The 27,785-nt window shown below is 47.1% G+C and overlaps 1 protein-coding gene across 2 annotated transcripts; it reads right to left on the bottom strand.

Moving 5' to 3' along the window:
• Positions 1-1,299: 1,299 nt before the first annotated feature.
• Positions 1,300-26,397, bottom strand: LOC146646257 (protein PALS1-like). 2 transcript variants are annotated; one of them, XM_085390850.1, is made up of 17 exons: positions 26,199-26,397; positions 15,181-15,484; positions 14,500-14,671; positions 14,116-14,216; positions 12,554-12,661; positions 10,743-10,820; positions 10,476-10,616; positions 10,140-10,301; positions 9,950-10,027; positions 9,666-9,849; positions 8,994-9,062; positions 8,821-8,892; positions 8,542-8,709; positions 8,296-8,385; positions 7,899-8,011; positions 2,472-2,582; positions 1,300-2,372 (listed from the first exon to the last, which is right to left on the bottom strand). In XM_085390850.1, exons 2-17 carry the CDS (start codon positions 15,358-15,360, stop codon positions 2,196-2,198), a joined length of 2,004 nt encoding a protein of 667 aa, XP_085246976.1. In that variant the 5' UTR covers positions 15,361-15,484; positions 26,199-26,397; the 3' UTR covers positions 1,300-2,195. The 2 variants fall into 2 exon arrangements, with proteins under 2 accessions (XP_085246976.1, XP_085246977.1); XM_085390851.1 differs by lacking the exons at positions 1,300-2,372; positions 2,472-2,582 and adding an exon at positions 4,668-6,329.
• Positions 26,398-27,785: the final 1,388 nt, after the last annotated feature.

Below are 27,785 nucleotides of genomic sequence, written 5' to 3'. Positions count from 1 at the left end.
AGGTTTATGACATAAAAGTGAGAATAATGATGGTCAGTATCAGTGGAACCAAACAACACGATGAGAGTGAATATGATCAGACACTAAACGTGACGCTGTGATCCTAACAAGGATTACCAAATCCAGACCTGAGCAGGAAGAAGCTGGTTTCCTGTTTACAGAGAAAACAGGAGCGTTATAGTCACATCAGAATTCAGCACCCTCCTTCATGAGACAGTTGGCGTACTGCGAGAGTTTTATTGCACCAGTTCTGGAAATAATGGATTTGTTTTTATAAAGAATGGAGCTGTTATTCCACATCAAACGTTTGTGTGCAACACAGTCATGTTTACAGACCAGCAGCAGCTGTTTATGAAAATATCTTTTTAGGGGAATTTGTTACTGTTGTATTTGCAGAGCAAAAGAAAATCACAGACAGATGAAAATTCCTAATGTGGAATCAAACTCCATGAAGGGGTTTGCATCTCAGAGTCAATATTTATCCAGGTGACTTTGAAAGTGTCATTTATTGAGGTCAAATCATTAAATCCAGTCCACCTCTGCAGTAATCACCCATCAAAAACCGAGGAGAGCTCCATCTGCAAAAGCTACAGGTCGAATCTTTTCAGTTTCTCTGCTGTGGGACTGAACTTATGGCTGTGAGTGTGCACGTCTCACACAGGTGCGGGTTTAGCATTGAGCGGCGACCACGTGCCGTACGGCTGAGAGGGGCCGGCTCGGGCCCTCTGCCCCCCCCACACCCACAGCTCTGAGCCGCTGTGGCTTCAGGTAGGAAGCTACGACTCTGTTTGAAAGGAGGAAGTGATGTCAGTGGTTTTTATAATAATAAAGTTTGAATAAAAACAAACAGGTTTATTTTCTACTGATGATCTATTTTATTCATTATTCGTGTCTTTGTGGTGAATATTCATACAAAAAGTTTTCTCTCAGGAGGAAGTGAGAAACAGGAAGTGGAATCAATTACATTCAGTACAGCTAGCCCCGCCCCCCTCTTGTTCTTCCTCCTGGACCAATAGCAGGGGATGAGGGCGAGAAAGTTGCACTCCTATTGGTGCATTCTGGTATTCATAAATCTATTTTGAATATTACAAATATATAAAAGCTCTACAGTGATGATACAGAGTCTCTACTTCAGCTCAGAGTCTCTCACACACACACACACACAGGCCGCCAGGTCAAAGGTCAAACAGTATCAGCTGATACAAAAACAATCATAAGTGCAGTAAAAGTCAGTCAGACAGGAAGTCTGTGCTCTCAGCCCGGCCGAGGGGGCGGAGTCAGCAGCCAAAGTGTTTGAGCTTCACATTTCCTCCTGAGGAGTCTCACCTGGACAGGTGGGTGTGTTTACAACAAATAAAAACAAACATTAAAAACAAACGAAATGATGACGAGGCGGTGCCGACGGCGGCGAGGTCCAACACGAACACGACTCCAAGAAAAACACGACATCCCGAAACAGTCTGACGTCAGAGTGTGTTCAAAAACTGATTCAGAGTCAGCGACAGGAAACAAACATCTGAGACTTTCAGAATAAAGCTGGAAAGACGTTCAGAATCTTTCCAAGATAAAGTTTTTAATGCAGCGACATCAGTGTCGATTTACACAATAAATATTCCAGCAAAACGTTTAAAAACGAGAACAAAGTGAGCAGAAGGTCAAAAGGTCAAAAGTTTACGTTTGTGTCGTGGAAAAAAAAAAAAAAAAAAAAGGATTTTAAACTCACTGTTCCAAGCCTGCTCGCCCTCAGGTATCCCAGAATGCCTCAGTGGGGCGGGGCACAGAGCTCTGCATCTCCAAAAATGTGAGTGAACAACTCCGTCTGCACGTGACCACGAGCGAGGACAGAAACACGCCGAAATGTGAACCAATCGAGCGGCAGCGACACTACAGGCTGTGAGGCCCGCCCCCTGCTGGGACACTGAGGTGCTGCGGGGAGGAGGAGGAGCTTAATGCCGAGACTCATTTTTATTGGTCAGAGACCAGATTGTTCATGTTCCCACTAAGATAACAGAAATAATTTGAGCTCGTTGTGACGTTACTCCGTCTCGTTAGTCGATTATGATTTTATTGTTGCTCAGCAGGCCTCGTTCTGCCCTTAATAACAAACACGAACAGTTATGATCCAGTTTGATTCAAAATCTCAGATGATTTCTGTCCTGACGCCACCCCCTAGCTCAGTGTGTGTGTGTGTTCGTTCAGCGCAGCCAGGAGCAGGGCACCCACTGCGGCTCCGTGTCCAGCTTGTTGATGAGTCTCAGCAGCTCGGTGAAAGCTTTGTCCTGATCCGTGTTCACGATGATGGAGTCGAACAGGTGACCGCAGCCCTGCTCCATCTCACGCGCCTTCTCGATGATGTCACGCAGCTCCTCGGGCTACACACACACACACACACACACACACACACACACACGTCAGTACTGAGACACACATGCATAAACACAGCTGATGGGCAAACGTAAACGGACGAGCACCTTGGGGTTCTTGTTTTCTTTAGCCAATAAAGCTCGAAGTCGTTCCTGGGAGGGCGGAGCTATGAAGATTATGTAAGGCTTCAAGTCTGAACTCCTCAGCACCTTCAGAGCCTGGAAACACACACAGACAGACACACACTCTATGTCATGTATAAACAAGCAAACAGTGGAGAAAGCTCTCCAGCACAGGTGTTCCCAGGTATGAACACCATGGCTTCCTGCAGGTGTACCCGGTCACCTCCACAGAGCTCCCATTAGCTCGCTGGCTCAAAGCTGAGCTGCTCTGAGGACCTGCAGCATCTGAACAGCTCACATTCATACTTCAGTGTCTGTTTATCAGGATCACCTGCACCGCAGTGCAAATGAGGTCCGTTTGTGATGAGTGCAGCTTGTGTAACGTGGATCATCAGTGGACATGATGATGAGCTGTTATTTGCATGGAGAGCCTCCGAGGCAGCTGTCTGACACTCTCCCTGTGTCTGTGCCTTTATCTCAATCAGCAGAGTCAGAAACGTAACCCCTGTCCTCTGAGTGCTGGAGCTGCTGCTGAGCCTTCAAAGCAGACGTGGTCCTGTTGACTGCATCAGGAGGGGATCAGCACCTCCGAGTCTCAGCCCACTGTCCTCAGCAGGAAAGGGTGGAGTGGCCACTCCAGGTCAGGGACAAGCTGCTGACCCAGGTGGAGGAGAGGAAGTACAGTGGGCAAAAAAGTATTTAGTCAGCCACCGATTGTGCAAGTTCCCCCACCTAAAATGATGACAGAGGTCAGTAATTTGCACCAGAGGTACACTTCAACTGTGAGAGACAGAATGTGAAAAAAAAAAAATCCATGAATTCACATGGTAGGATTTGTAAAGAATTTATTCGTAAATCAGGGTGGAAAATAAGTATTTGGTCAATAACAAAAATACAACTCAATACTTTGTAACATAACCTTTGTTGGCAATAACAGAGGTCAAACGTTTACTATAGGTCTTTACCAGGTTTGCACACACAGTAGCTGGTATTTTGGTCCATTCCTCCATGCAGATCTTCTCGAGGGCAGTGATGTTTTGGGGCTGTCGCCGAGCAACACGGACTTTCAACTCCCGCCACAGATTTTCTATGGGGTTGAGGTCTGGAGACTGGCTAGGCCACTCCAGGACTTTCAAATGCTTCTTACGGAGCCACTCCTTTGTTGCCCGGGCGGTGTGTTTTGGATCATTGTCATGTTGGAAGACCCAGCCTCGTTTCATCTTCAAAGTTCTCACTGATGGAAGGAGGTTTTGGCTCAAAATCTCACGATACATGGCCCCATTCATTCTGTCCTTAACACGGATCAGTCGTCCTGTCCCCTTGGCAGAAAAACAGCCCCATAGCATGATGTTTCCACCCCCATGCTTCACAGTAGGTATGGTGTTCTTGGGATGCAACTCAGTATTCTTCGTCCTCCAAACACGACGAGTTGAGTTTATACCAAAAAGTTCTACTTTGGTTTCATCTGACCACATGACATTCTCCCAATCCTCTGCTGTATCATCCATGTGCTCTCTGGCAAACTTCAGACGGGCCTGGACATGCACTGGCTTCAGCAGCGGAACACGTCTGGCACTGCGGGATTTGATTCCCTGCCGTTGTAGTGTGTTACTGATGGTGACCTTTGTTACTTTGGTCCCAGCTCTCTGCAGGTCATTCACCAGGTCCCCCCGTGTGGTTCTGGGATCTTTGCTCACCGTTCTCATGATCATTTTGACCCCACGGGATGAGATCTTGCGTGGAGCCCCAGATCGAGGGAGATTATCAGTGGTCTTGTATGTCTTCCATTTTCTGATGATTGCTCCCACAGTTGATTTTTTTCACACCAAGCTGCTTGCCTATTGTAGATTCACTCTTCCCAGTCTGGTGCGGGTCTACAATACTTTTCCTGGTGTCCTTCGAAAGCTCTTTGGTCTTGGCCATGGCGGAGTTTGGAGTCTGACTGTTTGAGGCTGTGGACAGGTGTCTTTTATACAGATGATGAGTTCAAACAGGTGCCATTCATACAGGTAACGAGTGGGGGACAGAAAAGCTTCTTACAGAAGACGTTACAGGTCTGTGAGAGCCAGAGATTTTCCTTGTTTGAGGTGACCAAATACTTATTTTCCACCCTGATTTATGAATAAATTCTTTACAAATCCTACCATGTGAATTTATGGATTTTTTTTTCACATTCTGTCTCTCACAGTTGAAGTGTACCTCTGGTGCAAATTACTGACCTCTGTCATCATTTTAGGTGGGGGAACTTGCACAATCGGTGGCTGACTAAATACTTTTTTGCCCCACTGTAAGTCACTTAGACAACTTAAAAATGTTATTGTTTGGCTTTTTTTTTTAAGTGTTTTATTTGTTCCTGAGTAAATCTGTTTGGCTGAGATTAAAGTTATAGTTTTTACACAGCTGAATAAATGTCAAGTAGACAGCTGATTATCAGAAGTGTGAGACGGTCGAGAGTTTACTCCAGTGTCCTGTTATATTTTAGACAGCAAGGAGAAGACTCCACCGAGACAGAGGTGACGCTAATCGGAAGGCTCGACCATCCAATTTCACAGCGTCGCACTTCCGGCCTTCTCAGTCTTCGAAGGACCCGGCCCACGTAGACCGCGAAGGCCGGGTCCTCAGGAGGATGAAGCCGACGTTTTGGGACACAGCTTGTATCTAACAGCAGCCCGGGGACGACTCTGTGACCCCAGGACGAGCTGGAGGAGGTGGGCGGGTGAGGCAGGTCTGGGCTTCGATGGTTACTGTTGTCACTGTGATTGGAACCCAGATAAGCAGAATGATCTTCATCATGGAAGCACAGAAGCTCAACTCTGAGCAGCATGGTGAGGTCCAACGGTGCATTCACAGGACGTCAGGTAAACTGATGCACTTTGTGCTAATTTATTACATTTGCAATGTTCTCAGGGCTCAGCTCCATCCAGGCTATCACAGAATCGTCCTTGTGTTTGGATGCGCAGACCTTTGGGATAGACTACTTTCTGAAAACACAGCTTCGAACTTTGACCTTCATATACAAGCTGAAAGAAAGCATGACGCAGTCCTCTCTCAAAGGATTGTGGAAAGCATAAAACTGAACCTGGGCACATCCACCTCGTTCTGCCTCAGTACACACTCAGAGGATTTTAAAATCAAAGACGTGAATGATTCCAAGGTTTTAGTGACAGTGCCACATTAATCGTCTCTCATTTTCAGAGTTCCTCGTGTTTAGCTTCCTCTTTAAAAACGTGATTTATTGGAGCTGCAACTCTGTACACATGAACTTGGTCAGGCTTCAGGTTGGGATGTGTCTCACAGCTGGAATCAGGAACTACTCGGCGTGGTTTGGAGGAAGCATTTGTGTCAGAGCTGCAGGTTAAAGATGGCAGAGTAACGGCCTCATTCACTCGGTGTCCTCTGATGCACCATCCAACTCCAGTCCTTCTACTTTATCACCTGTAAAGTCCTCCCGAGAACCGTTGGAGACGGTTTGTTTTCATTTCCATGAAGAGGAGATAATGTTAATGTAACTCAGAAACATTTACATGTTACCTGGTTTTTGGACAGAGGAGCCGCTGAGACGCGTCAGCGCGCCCGTTATAAAACCCTCGAGCCGCCACACTGAGCCTCAGTCACCAAACGACAACCCCACTCCACAGGTGAGACGCTTCGACTCTGGCTCATCAGGTGAGTCTGATTCTGTCCCTCAGCGTGGAGGAAGCTTTAGCAGAGAGATCACTGTGTGCTGAGCTGTAACAACACCAATGTGACCTGTGCAGGTGTGCAGTTTACATCATGTCAGGTGTGCAGAGGTGTGTCCTGTCCTGGACCGTGTTGGCCCTGCTGCTGTCAGCTGGAACCAGTCTGGATCAAGGGATTGAGAACAAGCTGCCTCAGATTATCAATTTAATCAGGTGAGTATCCTCACAGGTAACCTCTGGATTATTCTGTTTTCTTCACAAACTAGAAATGTCCTTTCTTTGGCAGGAATTTAGAATTTGGGCAGTTCTGTGCTGCTGTGAACATCCCCCTGGATAGAATGGACCAAAACGCAATGTGGACAGACGACATTTATATAGAAAAGCCCAATGGGTATATCCACGCTGAACGCCTCGTTTTGGAACACATTAACAATGCGTGGAGCAACAAATACGAAAAGAGCTTTTTGCTTCTGTACACATACCTCTCTCCATGTGCACACAGATGTGCAAACCCAAACGAACCTTTAGAAAACATTTTGGAATTGATTACACCGATGACAAACTGGCCACAGCATGCCCTCGTGTTTACACAACCATACAGACCCCTTAATAAACAGGGTATTCCCTTTTTTAATGATGATCAGTTAGAAAATTCTCTCAAAGCCCTTGCAGAAAAGATCGGTTATGCGAATATATTCCGGTGTTACAGACCAGGCAATACTTTTGAGTGTATCAGATGTTTCCCAGAACAGAACGTATTTAATGGTAACTGTATTTAAAGTGCAGCCAGCAAAAAGCAGCCTTCATCAGACCCAAGCATGGCTGCAAAGAAACGAGTCTCACAGTGACAGCAGCACAGAGTTTAACATCAAGCTGTCCGACATCATCCCTGAAGCCACATCCTGAGTGACAGAACACAGGAAGCTTCTCCAACATGATTTGTTTCCAAACTGTTAAGCTGATGATTTCAATTCTGTTGAAATGCTGAAAACATTCATGTGTCTGATTTTCTGAATAAAGTCTGAAAGCTGCAAAGAACTTCATCTGATTAGACTCCGTTTATTTCATGCAAATGTGACTGTCTGCAGGCTCTGCACTAACCTCACACTCATTCATCACTCAGTTTTCAGCAGAAAACACACACCTGTGACATTTCACACTGAAGCAGCACAGCTCGTGTTCTTCAGACGCAGTTTGGGAGCTGGCCTCATCTTAAGATGAGATCAATAAGAATAACACAGCTGGAATCAGCTGCTCCTCATATTTAAACTCTGCTTCAGCCTCTCCAGTAAAATCAGTTTGAGACCCAGTGCAGATAAAAGCAGTGCTGCAGCTGTGCTACAGGTGGAGGCAGCATGACGTGGGCCTGAGAGCTCTGAAGTCAGCACGTGGATCAGCTGATCATCATCTTCAGACTGCAATTATTAAGATTCTGCTGAAGTCCCAGCCAACATAAAAACACAAGCAGCAGGTGGACCAATCGCAGCTCCCCACTCGCCCCTTCACTGCTGCTTTAGTAAGAACACACACAGGCCACACATCAGCGTTTCCTCCAATGAAAGCGCTCACACTGACCCCGCCTCCTGCCACATTAATCCAGCCTGATCGTCTGACAGCAAACACAAAGCATGCAGCTCTGCTTACAGTTTACACCCTGCAGGACCGTTCAATACAGCAGAAACATGTCTGTGTGCGCGCTCACATACACACCTGTGTGTGTTCACATACACACCTGTGTGTGCAGACACAGCACGCAGATTTTCCCGGTGTTGATGACCTGTCTCACTGAGTCCGTACTCGTCCCGTACAGATTCTTCTCGAACTCTCCGGACTCGATCAGCTTCCCTGAAACACAAAAACAACTCATTTCACACCAACAGGAGGTTAAAGACCTCCAGACACCCTGAGCCTCACAGGCTGCAGTTTAAATAAAGCACTGACGCCACCTTGTGGTACAAACTGGTATTACATCAGAGCGCCATATTTCTGCCTCAGCATGTTTGGGACACGCTCGTCACCCTGCTCTCCTCTGATGCAGCTGCACTTTAGGACGTTTAAACACTTCTAACTTTAAATCGAGCACATTTGTACGACGTCCTCACGAATATTCTCAGATTTAAACGTCTCACCAGCCGCCAGCTCAGCCTCGAAGGTCTGCCGAGAAACAAAGTGATAGTCCCGACCGCTCTGCTCGCCCTCGCGACGGCTCCGCGTCGTGTCTACGACACACACACACACACACACAGAGTTAGTTTATACACACACGCGCGCGCGCACACACGCGCGCGCGCACACACACACACGCGCGCGCACACACACACACACACACACACACGCGCGCACACACACACACACACACACACACACATCCTTACGAGGCACAGCTCCAGCGAAGCGCTCTGGTTCACTGTTGAGCAGCCGCTGCCTGAGCTGTTCCTGCCCACAGCCGCTCGGACCAATCAGAGCAATTGGCCGCTTCCTATTGGCCGGCTGGTGGTACAGCGCCATCTCCTCATAGGTGAGAATTTCTTCATTATCGAGATCTGGAGCAAAAGACAAGAAAAAGAGACATCTGGAGTTTGAGTGAGGGTAGAGCAGGAGCTGAGGCTCCGCCTCCTCGCTGCCTGTCAGAGTTTAGGGACAGACTGACGCACCGTCGTTCCTGTGAGGGTTGTACAGCAGCTTCTTCCTCTTCCTCTTGTTCTTCTTCCCACACCAGAGCTTCCCTGCAAACAGACACCACTTCAGTGCACGAGTCACATGACCTCTAACCCCACACGGGTTTTTACAGCAATGAGGTCATAACGTGGGCGAAGCAGGGACCGACCGGACTTCTCGGGCTCGTCTTCTTCTATGGTTTGCTTCATGGCTTCTCTCTGCTGCTGGAAACTCTTCCCTGTGGAGACAGAAGCAGAGAGCTGCTCAGCTGACACGAGAACAAACCGAGTTTTCCTCCAAATGTTGAACAGCTGACCTCAGGGAAAACACGATCACGCCAAACACGAGGAAATGTTTCAGTCCAACGTATGAAAACAAACAGAGGTGAGCCCACGCTCACCTCTGCGCGAGCGCAGCATTTCTCCCTTTGCAGGAGTTCTGAGCATGCTCAGATGGGGGAGACCCCAGGATCTGACATCATCTGGCCGGGATCATCCAGGAACAACTGGAAAAGCACATCAGCTGGAATTCTGCTGATGCCACGGGCAACTGGAAACAAAGGCGGAGCTTACTGACGCCCTCTGAGGGCAGCTGGACCTTAGGACTGAGGGGGGTAAGAAGGTGGCACTGCACACGAGGTGAAATGTCACTTCCTGTTTGGTGTGGAGTCAGCACAGGGAAGCCACGAGTAACCGTCCCAACGGTCACGTGATCACAGAGGTCAAAGGTTGCTGCTAATCTGCTTTCTGTTATCCAAATCAAACGCTCTGAGCGCGCTCACACCGTGCAGCATTCTTCAAACCCTTAAGATAAAAAACCTCCGGCCGTCAGACCGCCGTACCTGGAACCAGGCCAGCGAGCGGCTGGTTATCCTCGTCTCCGTCCCGGTACGCCTGCCACCAGTTGGGGTCGGACTGGCTGATGATGTGCAGGATATCTCCCTTCTGGAAGGACAAGCCGAGCTCTCTGCACGGCACGTAGGGGTCGTCCGAGGGGTCGTAGTCGAAATGAGCCTTCACGTGGACCTGAGGAGCGGAGCAGAGTCATGGGGTCAGAGGAAGGCTTCCACCCTCATCACTTCAGCGCATCGGGAACGAGGCGTTCCTCTCATATCGCAGCACTCACCACACTCTCTTTGACGGGAGGAGGTTTGCTCTGATTGCTGGGAATCAGCACGAAGGTCAGGAGGCCGTGCATGTCGGCCTGTTTAGACACAAAGACACAAAATCATCTCCAACCACTGACGTGAAAGCGCCTGAGCTCACAGACGACGCTCAGCCGGAGTCCAACCTGCGCTCGTACGTGAAACACTCACCAGGATGTCAAACACCTGGTTGACGTCTTTGCCTCGGATCTCGATGCCGTTAATCTCCAGGATTTCGTCTCCTTCAGACAGAAGCCCGCTTCGTTCAGCGGCGCCGCCGCGAACGATCCGACTGATCACCACGCTGTCCATTTCATTCCGCACCGTCGCCCCCTGCAGAGCAAACCATGCATTTCATCACAGCCACGGAGTCCTGGCATCAAACACCAGGATGTTGTTGTCGCTTTGAACAGAGCTCGACTGTTTCCCAGCCCTCAGATTTCACATGTAATTAAAATGGGTCAAATCTGGACTCAAACGTGTGTGTGTGTGTGTGTGTGTGTGTACCAGAGGGATGTCTCGGGCCTTCTCGATGCGAACAATCTTCACGGTCTCTCCTCCCCACTGCGTCAGCATCTCGCCCTCGGCGGGCAGCGGCTCCAGCTGCATCTCCATCTCTGCTATGCTGTCATGGGTCAGAAGCAACGACTGCGCACGCACACACACACACACACACACACACACACACACACACACACAGAGAAATCTGTGTGTGACTGTAAATGTTTAGACATCTTTGTGGGGACATGGAAACGAGTGTAGGTGTGTGTGTACCTGCAGATGTGTGTCTGAGAGCAGGCTGTGCAGCTCCAGGCCTTCTTTATTGTGACACGCCTGCAGGAGGTTCCTGACCTGAAACAGCAGCAGACACCCCCGCTCTGATCACTTCCTGTCACATGTCCAACCGTATTTTTTACATTATTAGAAACTTTGGTCATGTTTAATGACAAAAACAGACATATTGGTGCTGCGGCTGCAGGGATGCGGGCGCTGCACCGGTCTGTCGTGGTGAAGAGAGAGCGGAGTGTAAAAGCTCTAAATTTACTGGTGGATCTACGTCCCTACCCTCACCTATGGTCACCAGCTGTGGGTGTGACCCAAAGGACGAGATCGTGGATACAGGCGGCAAAAATGAGCTTCCTCCGAAGGGTGGCCGGCCTCTCCCTTAGAGATAGGGTGAGAAGTTTGGCCATCCGGGAGGGGCTCAGAGTAGAGCCGCTGCTCCTCCACATTGAAAGGAGCCAGCTGAGGTGGTTCAGGCGTCTGACAAGGATGCCTCCTGGGTGAGGTGTTCCGGGCGTGTCCCACCGGATGGTGGCCCCGGGGCAGGGACATGACGCGCTGGAGAGATTACATTACTGGGCTGGCCTGGGAACGCCTTGGTGTTCTCCAGGACAAGCTGGAGGAGGTGGCTGGGGAGAGGGAGGTCTGGGCTGCTGCCCCCGCGACCCAGCCATAAGAAAATGGACGGACAGACAAAAACACACCCGTGTTTTCCTTCATAGAGGCCTTGCTGTGGTGCTGTTACACGTCTGCTCTGTGTGTGTACAGTAAGTACACACACAGAGCTGATTGATCAGCGTTGGGGTGACGTGAGGAAGAACAGAAGAAGAAGAGGAGGAAACTTTGGGTAAGTGCACGAGCAGTGAGTAAGGACTTTAACAGATCGGTTCTCACGCTCATATTTCTGTTGTATTAAAGATCAAAGGCAGATCTCTGACGTGAACAGCGGTGTGCTGCACTGAAACCGTCCTCCTGCACTGCTGCAGCACGTTTCTGCTTCGTTCCTGATGAAGAAACCGCATGTTTGTGAGGACAGCGTGCACGCCAGCTCTTCTTTTCTCTTTGATTCTGGAAGCCAAACGCAGGGCGGGGGCGGAGACGCCAACATGGATGGTGTGCTGCTTTTAATGAGTTGCCTCTGAAACGAGGCCCGAGGAGCGCAAACCCCAGCACCGAGCTTAGCCTCGCTTTCGCAGCATGCAAGAAAACTCCCGAGTGACCGACGGTGTGATGAACCAGACCCCGCCCCTCAGGAAGACTGTGGGCTCAGTGGGAAAGGGAACCACACAAGTTTGATCCCAGGACAAATGTGGATGAGACACAGACATCAGGCAGAACATCGTGGAGCAGCTGGACGAGTCCGACATACAACATTTTTGTAGGTTTGGATTAGCTGAGTTTGGTTAAACTGGGTTGTTTCAGCTGAGTTTGTGTTAGTTTGGTCAAAGCAACACCTGATTGATTCACTGCAGGTGAATCGATCAGGTGTTGCTTTGACCAATCACCTGTGTGACTGCAAAGGAAAAGAAAGATCATGAACGATGTTGGTGAATTGAAAATGGTCCTGCAGGAAACAGTGTGTGACCTACTGCAGCTCTACAAACATACTACAGTGAACGTGTCCCCGCTGTGCTGCCCCTTCACAGCAGCTTTGGACAGACAACCACTAACTCAGTTTGATCTGCAGCACAAAGAGGTGAGAAATAACAAAGGATCGACTATTAAAGACCAGCTTTAAGTGTTTAGCTCACATCCAGACTGATGAAGCTAAACTTTCTGCTCCATTACCGCAGGTGTGTTACCTCCATGGCGAGTGGAAGCGCCTGCTGCGTGTTGGGGTACGGGGGAGACGGTCGGTGCATGCTGCTGGCCACGGCATTGTGGATCTTCAGCGCCGACTGGAAGTCCGACTGCAGAGAGAAAAACAAAGACGTCAGCGACTCCGAGCTGTCATTTATTCCCACTCGACGCTGCGCTGAGTCAAAAGCTGATTTAAATCCTCACAAACAGAGTTCACACTCAGCAAAAGCTCCAGTTTTATGACTGAAGTGCTGACCTCTGACTGTTAACCCACCGACAGGTCACTCAGGTGGACGGCGAGTCGAGGGCTCAGAGTCAGCATAAAGATGGCCGAGCTTCTGGAGGAAGACCTCTGTATCCTCAGAGCTCGCAACAGTCGATTTCCACATGAACTTTATCATAATAATGAGATTAATGCTGCATCACCACACATCAGCACTTTTTAAAGAGACGCTCGTTTATCGCCTGAGCTACAGGTGAGACATTTTGCACAGGTAACAACAGACGCTACAGTAAAGCTACAGGCTGCTCTGCATCAGGTCTGCTTCATGCTGGAAGTCAGTTTATGTCACCAGAAGAGAAAAGAATGATTCAGATAAAAACCTGCGAAGCAGAGACAGCGTGGCTCTGCTCATTAAACGCAGCTCAAACTGCTGCGTAGCTGCAGAGTGACGCTGTGAAAACAAACCCTCGGTTCAGCTCATGACTGTGAGGAAATATGAGTCCAATCAGAGCGCGAGTTTCCTCAAATGATCAGTACAGTTTATTTTAATGAGCTCACAGGAAGTCCTGCACTAATCCGTGTGGCAGAAATAAAACAAACCTTCAGCAGAGCAAAAACCACTCAGACGTCTCTATGTGGGCGAATGGCTTCAGGCAGCAGCGAGGCTCTGAAGCACGACTCAGGAGGGTCGACTTTGACTCCAAAGCATCGCAGGAATGCGCTCTTTCATGCATCTGACTGGCTGAAAACAGCCACATGACTCCACACGGCTTTGTGACAAAGATTAACGCTCTGAGCGGATTTTAAAAACCTCACGTCTCCATGTTTCTGCAGCTTTAAGTGCAACAGAGCGGCAGGCAGACGGCGTCACGATGACCACTTTACAGGCCCACTGAAGGATGATTTTGGATTAAAGCTCTGTTAGAAACCAATCACACTGCAGGTGTCACCCTGCTGAGTGACAGCTTTCAAACGCCAGTGCAACCCAAGGCTGACGCTGCGACGGCGAGCCTTTTCCTTCTTCCGGTTTCGTGCACTGAAACGTGCGGTTTGCCAGGTCTGTGTTTGTTTGCTGCTCAGAAAAGCACACAAACACAGTCAGTGCACACCTGCACCATGTGAGAGCGTCTGCAGAGTCACCACCAGCCCGAGGGTCTCTCACCGCGCATCAGGACCGGACCCAGCAGCTAGAAGTTGCCCTGGGTCAGGAGAGAGCCCCGCCTCAAAGCGTCCGAGACCACAAAGCTGCAGCTCAGACAGCAGTGACGAGTCTTTGACCGCAGAGTCTCACAAAGAAGCCACAATTACACAGCGGGCCGAGGCCTCGCTCGCTAATATTACCTTGTTCAGCAGAGCGAGGACCAACTCGATGTCATTGTGACTCTGCTGGTCCGACAGGCTGCCCCGGACCTGCTTCAGCGACAGCAGCAGCTCCTCCAACTCTGCAGAGACAGAGCACACGTGTTCAAAGCAAGCACACACATAGCTGACCTCAGACGAACAGTGTGTCCTCCTGTGTGTGTCAGCGCTGCCGCCCAACAAACAAACTCTTAATTAAGTCGGGTGCTTCACTCCCTCCCTGAGGAATTCCCTCCCTGACTGGCGTCTGACATTCTTGTTCACTTTCCTCCTTTTTCAACGCTGTCAGCATCTCTTTAACTTCCACCTCCTCACCCTTTGACCCCTCAGATCTGCACAGTAATAACGGCTGTGTGTGTGTGTTACCCAGCAGCGCGTGTGTGTGCTGGCTGCTGAGCGCTGGCAGCTGCGGTGTGTCTTGCAGGAATGTGGGGTTGTCGATCCCGCTGTAGGGATTCTGGGAGAGGTTCCTGAGTCTGAGTGAGGCGTTCAGATCCAGCTGCCGACCCTCCTCTTCTCTACGACGCCGAAGGTCCTCCTGACACACAAACACAGAGCAGAGGAAGTTACACAGGAGGCCCTCCATATTCCTCATGCATCAGAGCACACATGGCGTCCTCTGCACCGACCTGTGCACGCTGAGCTGTGATTGGCTCTGTGCTAAAAGCCCACGTGAGTGTGTTATGTAAATGAAACCCACATCAGGTAAAACCTGACGATGCTCAGGACTGAAAAATCAGCCGGAGCAATCCCACGCCCACTCGAGGAAACTAAACCTCGTGTTGGCTGCAGCTCATTCTGAGCCAACACCTCCCCCACACGCTCAAATCAGCCTGAAAGTTTACCCACAATGCACTTAGTGAAGTTTCCTGCACTAAATTATCAGAGATGTGTTTGCAGGAACTAACCTGAGCCTCCGAGGGTTCGCTCAGGCGTGCTTTCATCCCACTGTCGTTACACAAAACCTGTCACAGTGAAACATGCACAGCCCCAAACGGAACACCTGACGATAAAGGCCCCACCCACGCAGGTGTCTCTGTGTCGTACCTGATGCTGTCGTATCCTCTCCAGCTGAGCGGAGCGTCGCAGAGGCAGCGTTCGGCTGCCCAGGTCTCCCGGACAGTCCACGGCCATTTCTCGGTGCTGCTGTCCTCCCCTCGCCTCTTCATCTCCTCCTCCCTCTCCAGCAACATGGCCATTCAGATGGGAGGTCGTCATCCCTCGCATGCACGCACGTCTTGTACTGTGTGCGTTTGATTTGATTCCTCAGACGGGCAGTTTCTACGATGGTTATGTTCCTGAGATGTTTAGGAGGGTAAGTCGGTGAAGAAGGCAGCCATGACACCGTCACCTGTGCAGGAAGCAGACACACAAGGTCACCTGGGTTGAAGGAGCAGATGAGGCAGATGAGTCTGCTTAGGGCTGTTCGATATAACGATATATATCGGATATAAAAACGTCTATCGTTTCCTATTACGCTATCGTTTGTTTCATGGAGTCAGAAAATAAACTTTACAGCAATATTTTTTCATGGTTTTGATGGTAGCGGCTTTATTAAAGTTCTCTCTTTCGCTTATATTTAATATAACCACACTACGGACGGACAAGCGCCTGTTTTTACGTGTTGTCGTTAGCAACAATGACGGTAAAACTATCACGTGGCTCCGCAGTCCGCTTGTTTTGTTTTCCACGTAAACCTTTCACAATAAAGCTCAAGATCCCGTTGAGACTTTTCAAAATAAACTGAATCACGTGAAAGAGCATGCAGAGAGTTTACGGAGGAGAAGCAAAAAAAAAAAAAACCCTGATGTGCTAAAAAAAAAAAAAAAAAAAAAAAAAAAAAAAAAAAAAAACAACCTTGGACTCAAACTTTGAAAGACAACGGCGGCCGTTACAACTTATGTCTAAAAATGTATCGTTTCATGCATCGGTTAAAACACTCAAATCCAGGTAAAAGACGCACAGCTGGAAAAACTAAACGCAAGTCGAGCTGCCCGAGATTCACAGAATTTACAGAAAATGTTACATTTTTGTGATTTATATCGTTGTCAGAACGATAAATGTCTTATATTGGGATATGGCATTTTTGTCATATCGCACAGCCCTACATCTGCTGACAGTAGGGCTGCCACAATTAGTCGACTAGTCACGATTACGTTGACTATTAAAATCGTTGATGACTGATTTAACTGATGTCGTTTGAAGCTTTGTAAGATCCCAAAAGACGCAGGAATAAGTAGTAGGATTTAAGAGTGTAATAACGGACTGAGACAGAAGACGGCAGCACTGCATGTACAAGGATGCCAGCTGCCGTTAAACCCCGAATTCATAGCGCAGCCCAGCTCAGTTTCCAACAATGGCAGCAGCTAGTTAGTTTTAATATTACTCTTATTATTCTTTCTGGGTCATAAAATAAACGTTTAACATATTTTCAGGGAATGTAGCTGTGTAAACCTCAAATATCTGCTCAGTTTATCAAGACACCACATATTTGCAAAAGCGTTTTCGGAGACGTTTGTTACCCACTAGCTCAATAGCTAGCCGGGGGCAAGGCTCACCAGAGCCGTGAGAACACCGGACTCCCGGCTTCAAACCCACCGCCGTTTTTCGCTACTCAGGTTAAACATATATAAGTCACTTAGATAACTTAAAAATGTTATTGTTTGGCTTTTTTTTTTTTTTTTTTTTTTTTTTAAAGTGTTTTATTTGTTCCTGAGTAAATCGGTTTGGCTGAGATTAAAGTTATAGTTTTTACACAGCTGAATAAACGTCAAGCAGACAGCTGATTATCAGAAGTGTGAGATGCTCCAGAATTTACTCCGGTGTCCTGTTATATTTTAGCAAGGAGTTTATTAAACTTCACCTAAACAATCTGCAAATTAGGGCTGGGCCATATTATACCGTTCACGGTAATAGAGATTGAAAATGTGACGTCACTCAGGGGTAAAACCGCAAAGAATTCTGGGAACTCGTGGCAAGAGGTACTAGCGCACGTAGGCTTTCAATTGAAATCAGTTATACAGCGATAAAAAGAAACACAAAAAATGGTAAGAAGCTGTTGTATTATTAACTGCAATAGCCGGTCGCATGACAGCCATGGGAAGCCGACGGGTAAAGAGATCGGTTGTTATCGGATTACGTCGTTGAAGAGAAATTGTTCGAGCCATGTTTCCGAAGTAACAAAGAGTGGCCTGGATTGCAGCCATTCAAAGACAAAATATAACGTCCCAGAACACTCCAGCTCACAGGTTAGTCTGCTCCAAGCATTTCCACACAGGTCAGTCTGCTGTAGTAGTTAATGCGTCATTTTTCTTAACATAATTGGTGATATAGGTTACAAGCAAGTCTGGCGCTGAACAGAAATTGTCGCGCTATGCTCCTTTGTTTATTGTGCATAAATAGTGAATTATCCTGACACAATATTGTGTTTCGCTTCTGTTATTACCATGGTACATTGACAAAAACATATACTTTTATTCACAGGATAAAACAGTTGTTTTGTATCACTAATTGCCCAGTACGATTACAGCATACAATATTGTTGTCACTGCTACATTTCTGTGATGGGTACCAGAAATTATTTCCACTACTAATTAATTACCGTTGAGCTCAAAAGGTCCTATTAATAAACTGTTAGCGAATGTGTATTTATGACGACGATTTGTGAGACTGGTAAACTTATGATAGGTACGATGGTCTTTCTTTCTACACGGTGCATTTCAAGGTCCTGCACCCATCCGTCGGTAAACTGTACCTGGGCTTGTTGCAGTGACCTGAAGTTACTAAACTTCATGAGTGTATGCGCTCACTCCAAGAACCGTATAATTATAAATATGAGCGTGGTGAAAGTTGGGCAGCACGCTGACGTCTTTTGTCCCTTTGTGTGCTCGTAAGGGTCTGACCCTTTCACTGGTTTGATTTTTTTCCTCGTATCTTTTCTTTGACTTTTCATCAAGTCTGTCTTTGTACGGACCGGCATTGTTCTCCTTCGTTTTGTACATACCTTTTTGGGGGGCAAAGAAAAAGCAAGAATTTATTGGAACCGAAGAATGAACGTTTTGCGGTGCTGCAAATAGTGATGGGTCGTTCGCGAACGAAATGGCTCTTAGAGCCGACTCTTTGACGTGAACGACGCGAGCCGGCTCCTTATCGCGAGCCGTCACGTGGGTTGTATTTTTTTTTTTCTTCTCTCACCCTCTCTCTCGCACTTTTTTTCCGCTTCACTCTGCACGCCAGCCTTGTGCTTTACGCTGGGCAGAGGGGGGAGGGGCAGTAGTTACACTCAGTAGCACAGGATCAGAGCCAGAGGGAGAGAGAGAGAAAGAGAGCCAGGGACAACAACGTCACATTAGAAAGGTATAGTGATAAAGGATTCAGAAAGTTTATTCATGCAGGTCCATATGACAGAGAATGTGCATGTTCTTTTTGTTTTCATATTATAATTTATATTTAATTGTGTTATGTCTTGCAGTGTTTTGTGTTGTTTTCACTTTAAATTTGTAAAAGGAAAAAGCTGAAAATTTAAATAGTTAAAAGTTGAAATGTGAATAGTTGATTTTTGTATTATATGATTTATTTATTGCATTTTATGTGGAGTGAATAAATAAAAGTATATTTAAGGTGGCCCCTAGAGACAAAGCACATACAAACTTCAAATCAAGTACGAACTCTGAAGCATGTACAAACTCCAAAACACGTGCAAACTCCAAAACACGTGCAAACTCCAAAACACGTGCAAACTCCAAAACACGTGCAAACTCCAAAACACGTGCAAACTCCAAAACACGTGCAAACTCCAAAACACGTGCAAACTCCAAAACACGTACAAAAGACAACAGAAGTGCTCCAGGATGCTAGGCGCAGTGTTGAGCTTTTGTTATCTTGTGGCTACACAAGCCAGCAAGTACCAACGACCGGATTTGGTGTGTGGTAGTAACAGGTAAATGAACTTTTTTTTTTTTTTAAATTTGAATATATATGAGTGCCTGTGTATAAATACACAAACAATACACACATGCTTTCAATTGTGTAATTTAAGTGATCTAGTAGCTCTGCTTTGGAAGTTCAGTTCATGCTAGAAATGTGTTTTGGAGTTTGTACGTGTTTTGTCTCTAGGGGCCACTGCATATATTTATATATAAACATATATAAATAAAACCACTTGTTTTTACGTTAGTAATTCCTTTTGTGCATAATTTTATATTATTGTTAATAATAAATTAATTAAAGCAACAAAACAACCCGAAGAGCCGGTTCGGAGCCGAAAGAGCCGGCTCTTTTTAGTGAGCCGAACCGAAAGAGCCGGATCTCTAAAAAGAGCCGGAAATCCCATCACTAGCTGCAAATGCTTGCGTTTGATGCGGTACTTGGATTGTTTTGTCACGAGTTCATGGCATGCAATGCGCGAAAGTCACGTGGTCTGTCAATCTCTATACCGGTATAATGTTAGGCAACGATAGGAAAATGAAATATCGCGATAGACTGGGAGTAAAACGCGCATGCGCAGTGCCTTTGTTTTCATACGCACATGGCCGATTTTTGAGTGAAACAGATGAACCAGAATTGGTTTGTAAAAATGGTGCAACTTCCGTGATGTGGAACTGGTTTGGTGTTTGTCCGTCAGATACACAACAAAGCACATTTTTTGCTGAACATGCAAGCGGCCGTCGTTATTGTCGTATTTGTCGGACTAAGATGGGAGTAATCTGGGTCCTAAACTCCGTATCCTTCAGGTCAAACGAACACTGCAGCATCACTGAGAGTTAAAAACTCTCTAAATTCTTTCATCTTTAATAAAACGATCAGCATTGCTGCTTTACCAGGTGTAACTATAAAGTTTAACTTCCAGGCATCCATGAAAACAAAAGTTATTACATTTAACGGAGTTAGAAGTTAGCAGGAAGCTAGCGGAAGTTAGCTCGCTAGTTTCGCTAGTTACCTAAGCATGATATAGCATGTTCTGACTGAGAGATTTCTGAAAAAAATCAAACGTACAGCTCTGCTATCACTTCCAACATAAATGAAGACAGGAAACTAAACAGCAGTGACGTTTGTAGGGTTACTGAAGTTGGGCTAGCTGGTATACAATGATGTGCTATGTGATCGCTAGCGACACAGCAATGTTAGCATAACATAAACAGTGAAGCTGGAGGACGAACACTAACACTTTTCCCACTTATAAAAGTTAACTTGAAGGTTCCTCATGGTTAGAGACAAATGCAATCGCATGGCAGGATGCTGTAAACGGACCAAACTTCAGTCAGGAGAACAACTGAGATGATCCATCCACAATACGAGGTTAGTCATTAATATACTGCAACAACATGGGAATAGAGCAGCTGCCAGAGAATTCAACATTAATGAATCAATGGTACAGAAGTGGAGGAAGCAAGAAGAATGAGTGTAATAAAGTTTGATTTATCTGACTGCTTTGTTTCGCTTAATGTGCCTTATAATCCCGTGCACCTTATGGTCCGAAAAATGCGTACTGCACACTGCAGTTTAATGTTGCAAAGCACCTCTTTTTAACTTCAGTGGATATTATACACGGTTATGCTCAGGATATGTCAGCCCATTTCTACTGGAAATGCCTTTGGGTTAAACTTTCAGCAAGGAATTTGCATTTGCACTGTTACATTTTTATAAAGCTTTAATGTACATAAAAACCAGCTTCTTGTTTACGTGAAAATAAATGGAAGGTTGTCTTTTTGCGCTAGTAATGTTGTGGAGTTGTATTTTGTCTCGCATCAATTATATCGTCAGTTATATCGTTATCGCAAATTTTCAAATATATATCGTGATAAATATTTTTGGCCATATCGCCCTGCTCTAGTGCAAATTTCATTAAAATTTAATAAACTACCATCTTGTCTTTATTTTTAGTTAGCACCTTAAACACTTAAAGCTGTAAGCTAATGATAGTTCTATAAGAGCAGATGCTGCTGGTGCAATAAGCTGTACGTTTTACGTCCAATGGATGATGATCTGATTAGTCGACTATCAAAATAATCGTTTGTGGCAGCCCTAACTGACAGGTCACAGGAAACCGAATACATTTATGAAGGCGTGACGCCAACCAGGTAACACTCAGCAGCTTTTCATCAGGGTGGAGCTAAGGAAGCACAGCAGGATCACTTTAAAAAGGAAGTAAGGACACTCACATGACACACCTGTTTCACCATCACAGCATTTTAATGTCACAATGGGAACCTTCTCGCTGCCGCACATTCAGCCAGATGTGCGGGACACAAACAGCTGGTTTAGTGACAGGTGCAGCGGGTTAACAGCAGCGCCAGATGAAGCTCGGTCATTAGTTCAAAGGCAACAATACCAAGACCGCCGCCCACTCCATACACGTAACCATAACAACAATGGCTTTGTCTGCAGCCGGGTGGTCCGGGTAGGTGGGAGGGACGAGGGCCGGCGCTCAGGTCAGGAAACAGGGGAGGCAGAGAGCGAGTGAGGTAACGACGAATGGAAAACAAAAAAGAGAGAGAGAGAGATGGTAAAAATAAACAGACGGATGGAGGCCTTATCTCAGTAACACAATAACGTGTTTGTATGTTAACTGTGACACACACGGCCCATGATGCACAGTGAAGAATGCCAGGCAGCCTGGGAACAGCATTCCTGTGATGGGGGAAGGGAGCGTGTCCCAAAAACACAGAGCCGGGATTCAAACATTGATCCACACTTTCAGCTCTCGTCTCTGAGCTGTGCACAAACACACCGACCTGATGAGGGCACGTGCTCGTTTACAGGCACACACTGTTACATACACACAAAATAATCTTGAGATATGCAACCAAAGCCTGACCCCCGCTCTCAGCCCCCCCATCATCTTTAATATTCGCAGAGGTCATCTACGTTTACAGTGACAGGAGTGCAAACACAATAACCAGCAAGGCTCTGCTTACAGAATTAAATATGTGAAATCTGTCCTCAACTGTGTGTCCAGGTAAACACACCTGAGTACTAACGACCGCTGCAGTCAGACAAGTACTCGAGTATCAGTTGATACTCAAAGCTTAGGGTTTGCAGACAGTTCGCTGGATTCAGCTTCCTGGACCACAAACAGCTCTGTGCACTCATGAATCACACGGACCAACTCATTCATCGGGTTTCACACATGCACTGCAGCCCCGAGCCGCTCCATCAAGCGCCCGGCTCCATCTCTGACTGCACGGCGTCCCGACCTGAGTCTTCAGAAACCTACACGTCCGAGGATCTGACAGACTGCAGCGACAGGATTAATCCAAGTTTGTTTTATGTTACTGATCATGTGACTTGATCAAGATAAACAATCAATAACAATCCTGATAATAGCCCCTCCCATCCACCTTCCTCCACCCGCTGTTCTCAGAACTTTATGAGTGTGAATGAGTTTTGTCTCTCTCTCACACACACACACACACACACACACACACACACACACACACACACACACACACACACACACACAGAGCTGTACCAGCCTGTACCAGACAGGAAAACAGAGAGGAGGGAGTGGAGGGTGGACACACTGAAACGGAACAAAAACAGCTTCAATTATTTTATGTGAGCAAAAAAAGCCCGTCAAACTGAAAGATAGTCTCATCTGAGTCATGGACACGCAAGTGGATTTAAACATGTTGAACGTGACACCGATTCCTCCCCCACCCTCCAGAAACACCCCAGCCTCTAACAGCCTTTCACGTTCTCTCACAAAATCTGATCGGTTGACTGGAGAGCAACGTCCTGGCTCTTATTCTGAAAGTTCCCAGCCCTTCCTGTCACGTCTCTTTGCTGCTTCCCTACTAAGGCTCTCATCCTGCGGACGAAGTCCTCCACCTCTGCACTGGACTGCAGCTGGTGATGTAGTCCTGGTTCTAGTCTGGAGGTCCTGCACCAGAACCAGAACCTGCAACAGGTGGAGAACTGGTTCCTAAACCACTAACTAACCAGCTCACCTGAGCAGGACAGACTGGTCAGCAAGGCCGTGTTTGTGAGAAAGGAAGCATGAGACAGGAAGGGCTGGATCTTTCAAAATAAAAGCAATCAGACTGTCCGGTGAAGTAAAAGTAGAAGGTGCTGTTCTCTGGCAGATTAAATAAGGAAATTTTGTAAAATATTTAAAAAAAAAAACATAAGCATGGAAAGGACTAAACTCAGTCCTCATACACACCTGGACTTCAGCAACGTCCCACTGCCTGAGGACGCAAATGGACCAAATCAGACAGCAGTGACCAATCTGCCCCGGCACGAGCCCCCCAATCAGGCCGGAGAAGAAGCGAGCGAGCGAGCGAGCATTCCTGAGAACAGAGGACGTCTGTCTCTCTTTGGCCGGACGCCCTCAGCCCCGTCCTCACCTCACTGCTTCACCAGGGCTCTGCGTGGATGGTAAAGTGAGGCTCCCACCGCTCTCTGAAATTCAGCCAATGACCCTCCACATCCAGCTCGCACAACACCTGCAGCTTTCTTTCTGTGCTGCAGAAGCAAACCTACATCCGCAAACCTACATCCGCTGACGAGGAAACCAAACACAGGCACCCAACCTGACTTCCACAGCACCCTCACAGATAACACCAGCCTTATTAAGGACAACAAAGACGAGCTTCAGGGAAAGCTTTGACTTCAAAATAAATCAGAAAAATACAAAACAAGTCCAATGGTTCCTTCTCCAAAAAGATAAACACTAGTAGTTCTCAGAGAAAACTCACTTCTCCTGCAGAGCCTCACTCATCTTATCTCTTCATTTGGGTCTGAGGTCTGAGAGCCGAACACACAGCAAGGGGAGCTGCATCTTAAAGGTGGAGAGCACTCAGAGTCTGGAGCCCTGATGTGAAACTCTTACAGGTGAGAAAACTTTCCACAAACACGCCAGACACGCATGTGCAGCTGAACCGTGACCATGTGCAGGAAACTGCAGATGCAGCAATGAGTCACATCCAACCAGCCACCGACCGCGGTCACTTCACCACGCCGTGGGACTCCAAGGCAGTCCTGATGTCATCAGATGAAACATCTAGCACCCGAGAGCCGGCTGCCCTGTGAACAGCTCACACTGAAAGGTGACAAATTCTGTCTCACCTGCACAGGTGTGATCAGAGCGGCAGCAACAAGGAAGGGGAGTGTTCTGTGTCCTCGTGCCTGCTGCAACCCGTTCATGCTGCACAGGTAATGCAGCTCCTCCACACCTGCTGCGTCTGCCAGCAGCATCAGGAGGAGTAGACGCCGGGACCAGACCAGCATCCGCTCCACAGTGTGAGGAGGCACAGGAGGAGCACGGGGGACCTCCAGCGGCTCCTCGTCTGACTGAGATCTCCCAGACAGACCCTGTGATGGTGGCGTGAGGGCGTGACGCCCTTTAGTGGGACCTGCGCTCGCATCCAAACTACGCTCTTTGTAAGACTCAACATTCACAGCAACTGCATCGTAACTTTATTCACAGAAATTCAATCAGATAAATGAATTCTGGGCACCAGTTTACTCAGAGGGTGAGCTGGCGACCGTGTGATCCATGGCCAGGAAGCCGGGTATGAGTCCGACCCCCCCCACTGTGCCTCCTGTCTGTCTCCATCCAATAAAGGCTATTAAAAAATAATAAATGAACAAGTAAAATTTAAAATATTGCGACTCTGCTTTGATGGAGCCACCACTCTCTCTGGAGCAATGCCCCGCCCACAGACATGTCTGATTGGAAGGCAAACGCAGGTAAACATTAAACAGGTAAACTTCTCCAAATTTTATCTGCTGAAACTGCAGAACCACGACTCTGTCCACAGCAGTGAGACAAACCAGCACAAGGTCACGCTGAAAATAGTCTAATAATAATGCAGCGACTCACAGTGAAGGGCGACAGGCTGCTGGGAGGGCGGGGTCACATCTTAACACCGCCCACATTCACAAGAAACTCAAATATTTAGGACAGAAATCCCCCAAAACAAGAGCAGAGAACTACAAATTTACAAGAAACACATACCATGAATTAATTCGTTTTTTCATAAAGGTATGACTTTTTCTAAACTCAAACATCAAAATAATAAAAAATGGAAAAAATTCAAATATTGACAAAAAACGTTACTTTAAAAAATGTAAAATAAAACACAAAAAGATCCCAAAAAATTCCCTCCAAAAATGACTAAAATGTACAAATATTTATGAGGAAAATGTAAACTTAAAAAAAATCAATTTACCAAAAAAGAATTAATAAAATTGTGGGGCAAAAAATAAAAGCAAAGAAATTCAAAAACAGATTAGGAAAAAAGTAACTATTTACTGAATGCCCGTCACACATGTTTGTTTGTTTTAAAAACAACAACAAATAATTGAAGAATAAAGCCCAAAAAAAAGCGCACAAAACATGACTGGGAACATATATGCGGGGTAAAAACAAACAAACAAGAGAGAAAAAATAAAGAAACCCCAAACGCTGAGAGGACTGCGTGAGGAGGCCGGGCTGGGCTTGTCCCTCACGCCGACTGAAGGTTTGAATCCGAGCCGCCCACTGCCACTGAGTCCTCGGTAATCTCGGACCTGATAACGCTCCATTCAAAAACACATTTCCTTCCACGGCAGTCACGGGGAGCGGCAGGGAACAGGAAATGAACGCTTTATTTCTCTGTACAAGGAAATAAGAAGCTCACTGTAAATACAGCTTCCTGTAGTTTGACAGGTTGTCCAGCACTCAGGTTAACTTCAGCAGGACTACGCGGCGGCGTTTTAGTAAAAATGGCGCTTTTAGTCGCTGCTGAGGTGGAATAACTGAAATAAAGATAAGCTGAGCGGTGTATGCAGGTACCTCTCCCCCAGCCTGGAGTTTGTCTCACTGACAGCTGGCTAACCTTAGCTCACTCTCGAGCCTCTCTGCGTTTTCCTGCTTCTCTCACCCGAGCGACAGGGCTCCGGGGCGGACCGGCTCCGTTCACGGCCTAAACTCGGACACCTGGGTCGGTTTGGCCCGTCAGCGAGCCGCCCTGCTCGGAGAAACGCACTTTATTCGAGCCTAGCGTTAGCTGCTAGCTGCTAGCGGCACCTGTTGATAACAAAGCCACTTGAGAGCGAACAGAAAGCGCTGGAAGCCTCACCTGCTTCAGCGCGACCTCGGCCTCTGTCTCACAACTCAATCCCCCGGGAAATTGCCGGGTCACAGCACCGCTCTGAGCCCTATCCGCCACTCGCTTCGCGGACTTTCTGTCGGTGATTCTCCGTTTCTCTGGCAAAGTTGCTGCTCGGACACCACCGGAGACCTCCCCTCCTCTTCCTCACTGTCATTCCCAGCTCCAGAGAGGGGGCGGGGCCAGCGAGCCACCAGCTAGATAACACGGTGACGCTGATTGGACGCGCCTATGAAAGGAATTTGGTGTCAGCCAATGAGACACGCCGCTACATGGAATGCAGCACAGCGAGGTTAGCGTTAAAAGTAAAGCAGGGGCTTCCCCAGGATTTTTAACAGGGGGCCAAGAACACCAACATGGGGGGTTCTGATCATAAATAAATAAAGAGTTATTTAAAGTCTTCAGGTGAGTACAAGTCATAGTCTTCCGTACCCTGTCTTGGATGTATGCAGCTCGTTGGACTGCTGTCTGCTTCAAACAACCACACGGGGAAAATAAAGTTATCCTCTACCTCGCTCGTTGTTTACTCTGAGTGATGTCAGTTTCATGACATCACTCATAAATGTGATCTGTTCAGTCAGCTGTGCTGTGTTTAACTTCTGCCTGCTGTGATTATCTTCGTGCATCATCAGTGACTCACTGTGAGGAATGTAATTCGATGAGAATGTGCGGACAGGTGGGATAAAAGCTGCAGATTCAGTAAATCACTTTTTGGCACCCAGTCTGGCTCAGAGAATGGTGGTCGTGCTCACTCAGAGAAATAATGACAAATACCACAGACTTCCAAAATAAAAGTCCTATTGTACATCAAATGTACCCAAATAGATTATTGGATTGTAACTGAGACAGTCATGTGTTCTACACTTGAATGGTCTCCATGGGTTTGATCATTTTGTTGTTCTAGCCTTCCCAGTGCATTTCAGATCCAGTTTAACAATCTATTATTTGTTTCTCAGAGCGTCGATGGTTTGGCACCGCCTTACCCGACAAACCGTTTGAAACCCTTCAGTTCTACCACAGCACTGAGGCACTGCTGCTCCTGGAGATTCAGAGATCCAGGTTTGAAAGCAGAGGCGATGGAGCCTTCTCAGGGGTGGCTGCTAAACTTAGCTTTTCACATTAGAGCTGCCCGAACTCTAAGTCACTATAAACAAAAAACAACTGCTCTCAGGTCTGTTAGAGCCGCACACCCCGGCTTTTATTATGCAGCCACAGTCTTTACTCGTAATTTGTAGTCTGTATTCAATGTTGATTTAGTGATTGTTTTATACAGTGTACATTTGGTATAAGTTGCAATGCAACTTGCAATAAAACTAACCTTTGACTTTAGAGTAAGGCCATCAGCGAGGGTCTGCTGCAGAAACACTTCAGTACTAAAAGCAGGTTAATCAGTAACTTTCAGGACATAACGAGCTCTCCAGCCGGAGCAGTTGAATCATGTGAAACGCTGCAGCTGGTCTGAACGTTTCTCAGGACTGTGTGATCTGCAGCAGAGCCAGACTGAGGCCGGATGCAGTAAAGCACTTCCTAACAGGGATGAAAACATCCACACATTCC

The sequence above is a fragment of the Rhamphochromis longiceps genome, linkage group LG19 (assembly GCF_057381845.1).
Source record: "Rhamphochromis longiceps isolate RC_006_pf linkage group LG19, R_longiceps_female_GT1.1, whole genome shotgun sequence".
NCBI classification, from domain to species: Eukaryota; Metazoa; Chordata; class Actinopteri; order Cichliformes; family Cichlidae; genus Rhamphochromis; species Rhamphochromis longiceps.
The sequence above is the reverse complement of the archived record's forward strand: the minus strand, read 5'-3'. Positions and strand labels throughout refer to the sequence as shown.

Excerpts from the sequence above, each read along its gene's own strand:
- LOC146646257 (XM_085390850.1), bottom strand. The coding sequence starts at position 15,360 with ATGCGAGGGATGACGACCTCCCATCTGAATGGCCATGTTGCTGGAGAG. Across the intron at positions 9,850-9,949 it reads CTCCCGTCAAAGAGAGTGTG|GTCCACGTGAAGGCTCATTT; the intron begins GTGAGTGCTGCG and ends TCCGCTCCTCAG. Across the intron at positions 8,012-8,295 it reads CGAGGCTGAGCTGGCGGCTG|GGAAGCTGATCGAGTCCGGA; the intron begins GTGAGACGTTTA and ends TTTGTGTTTCAG.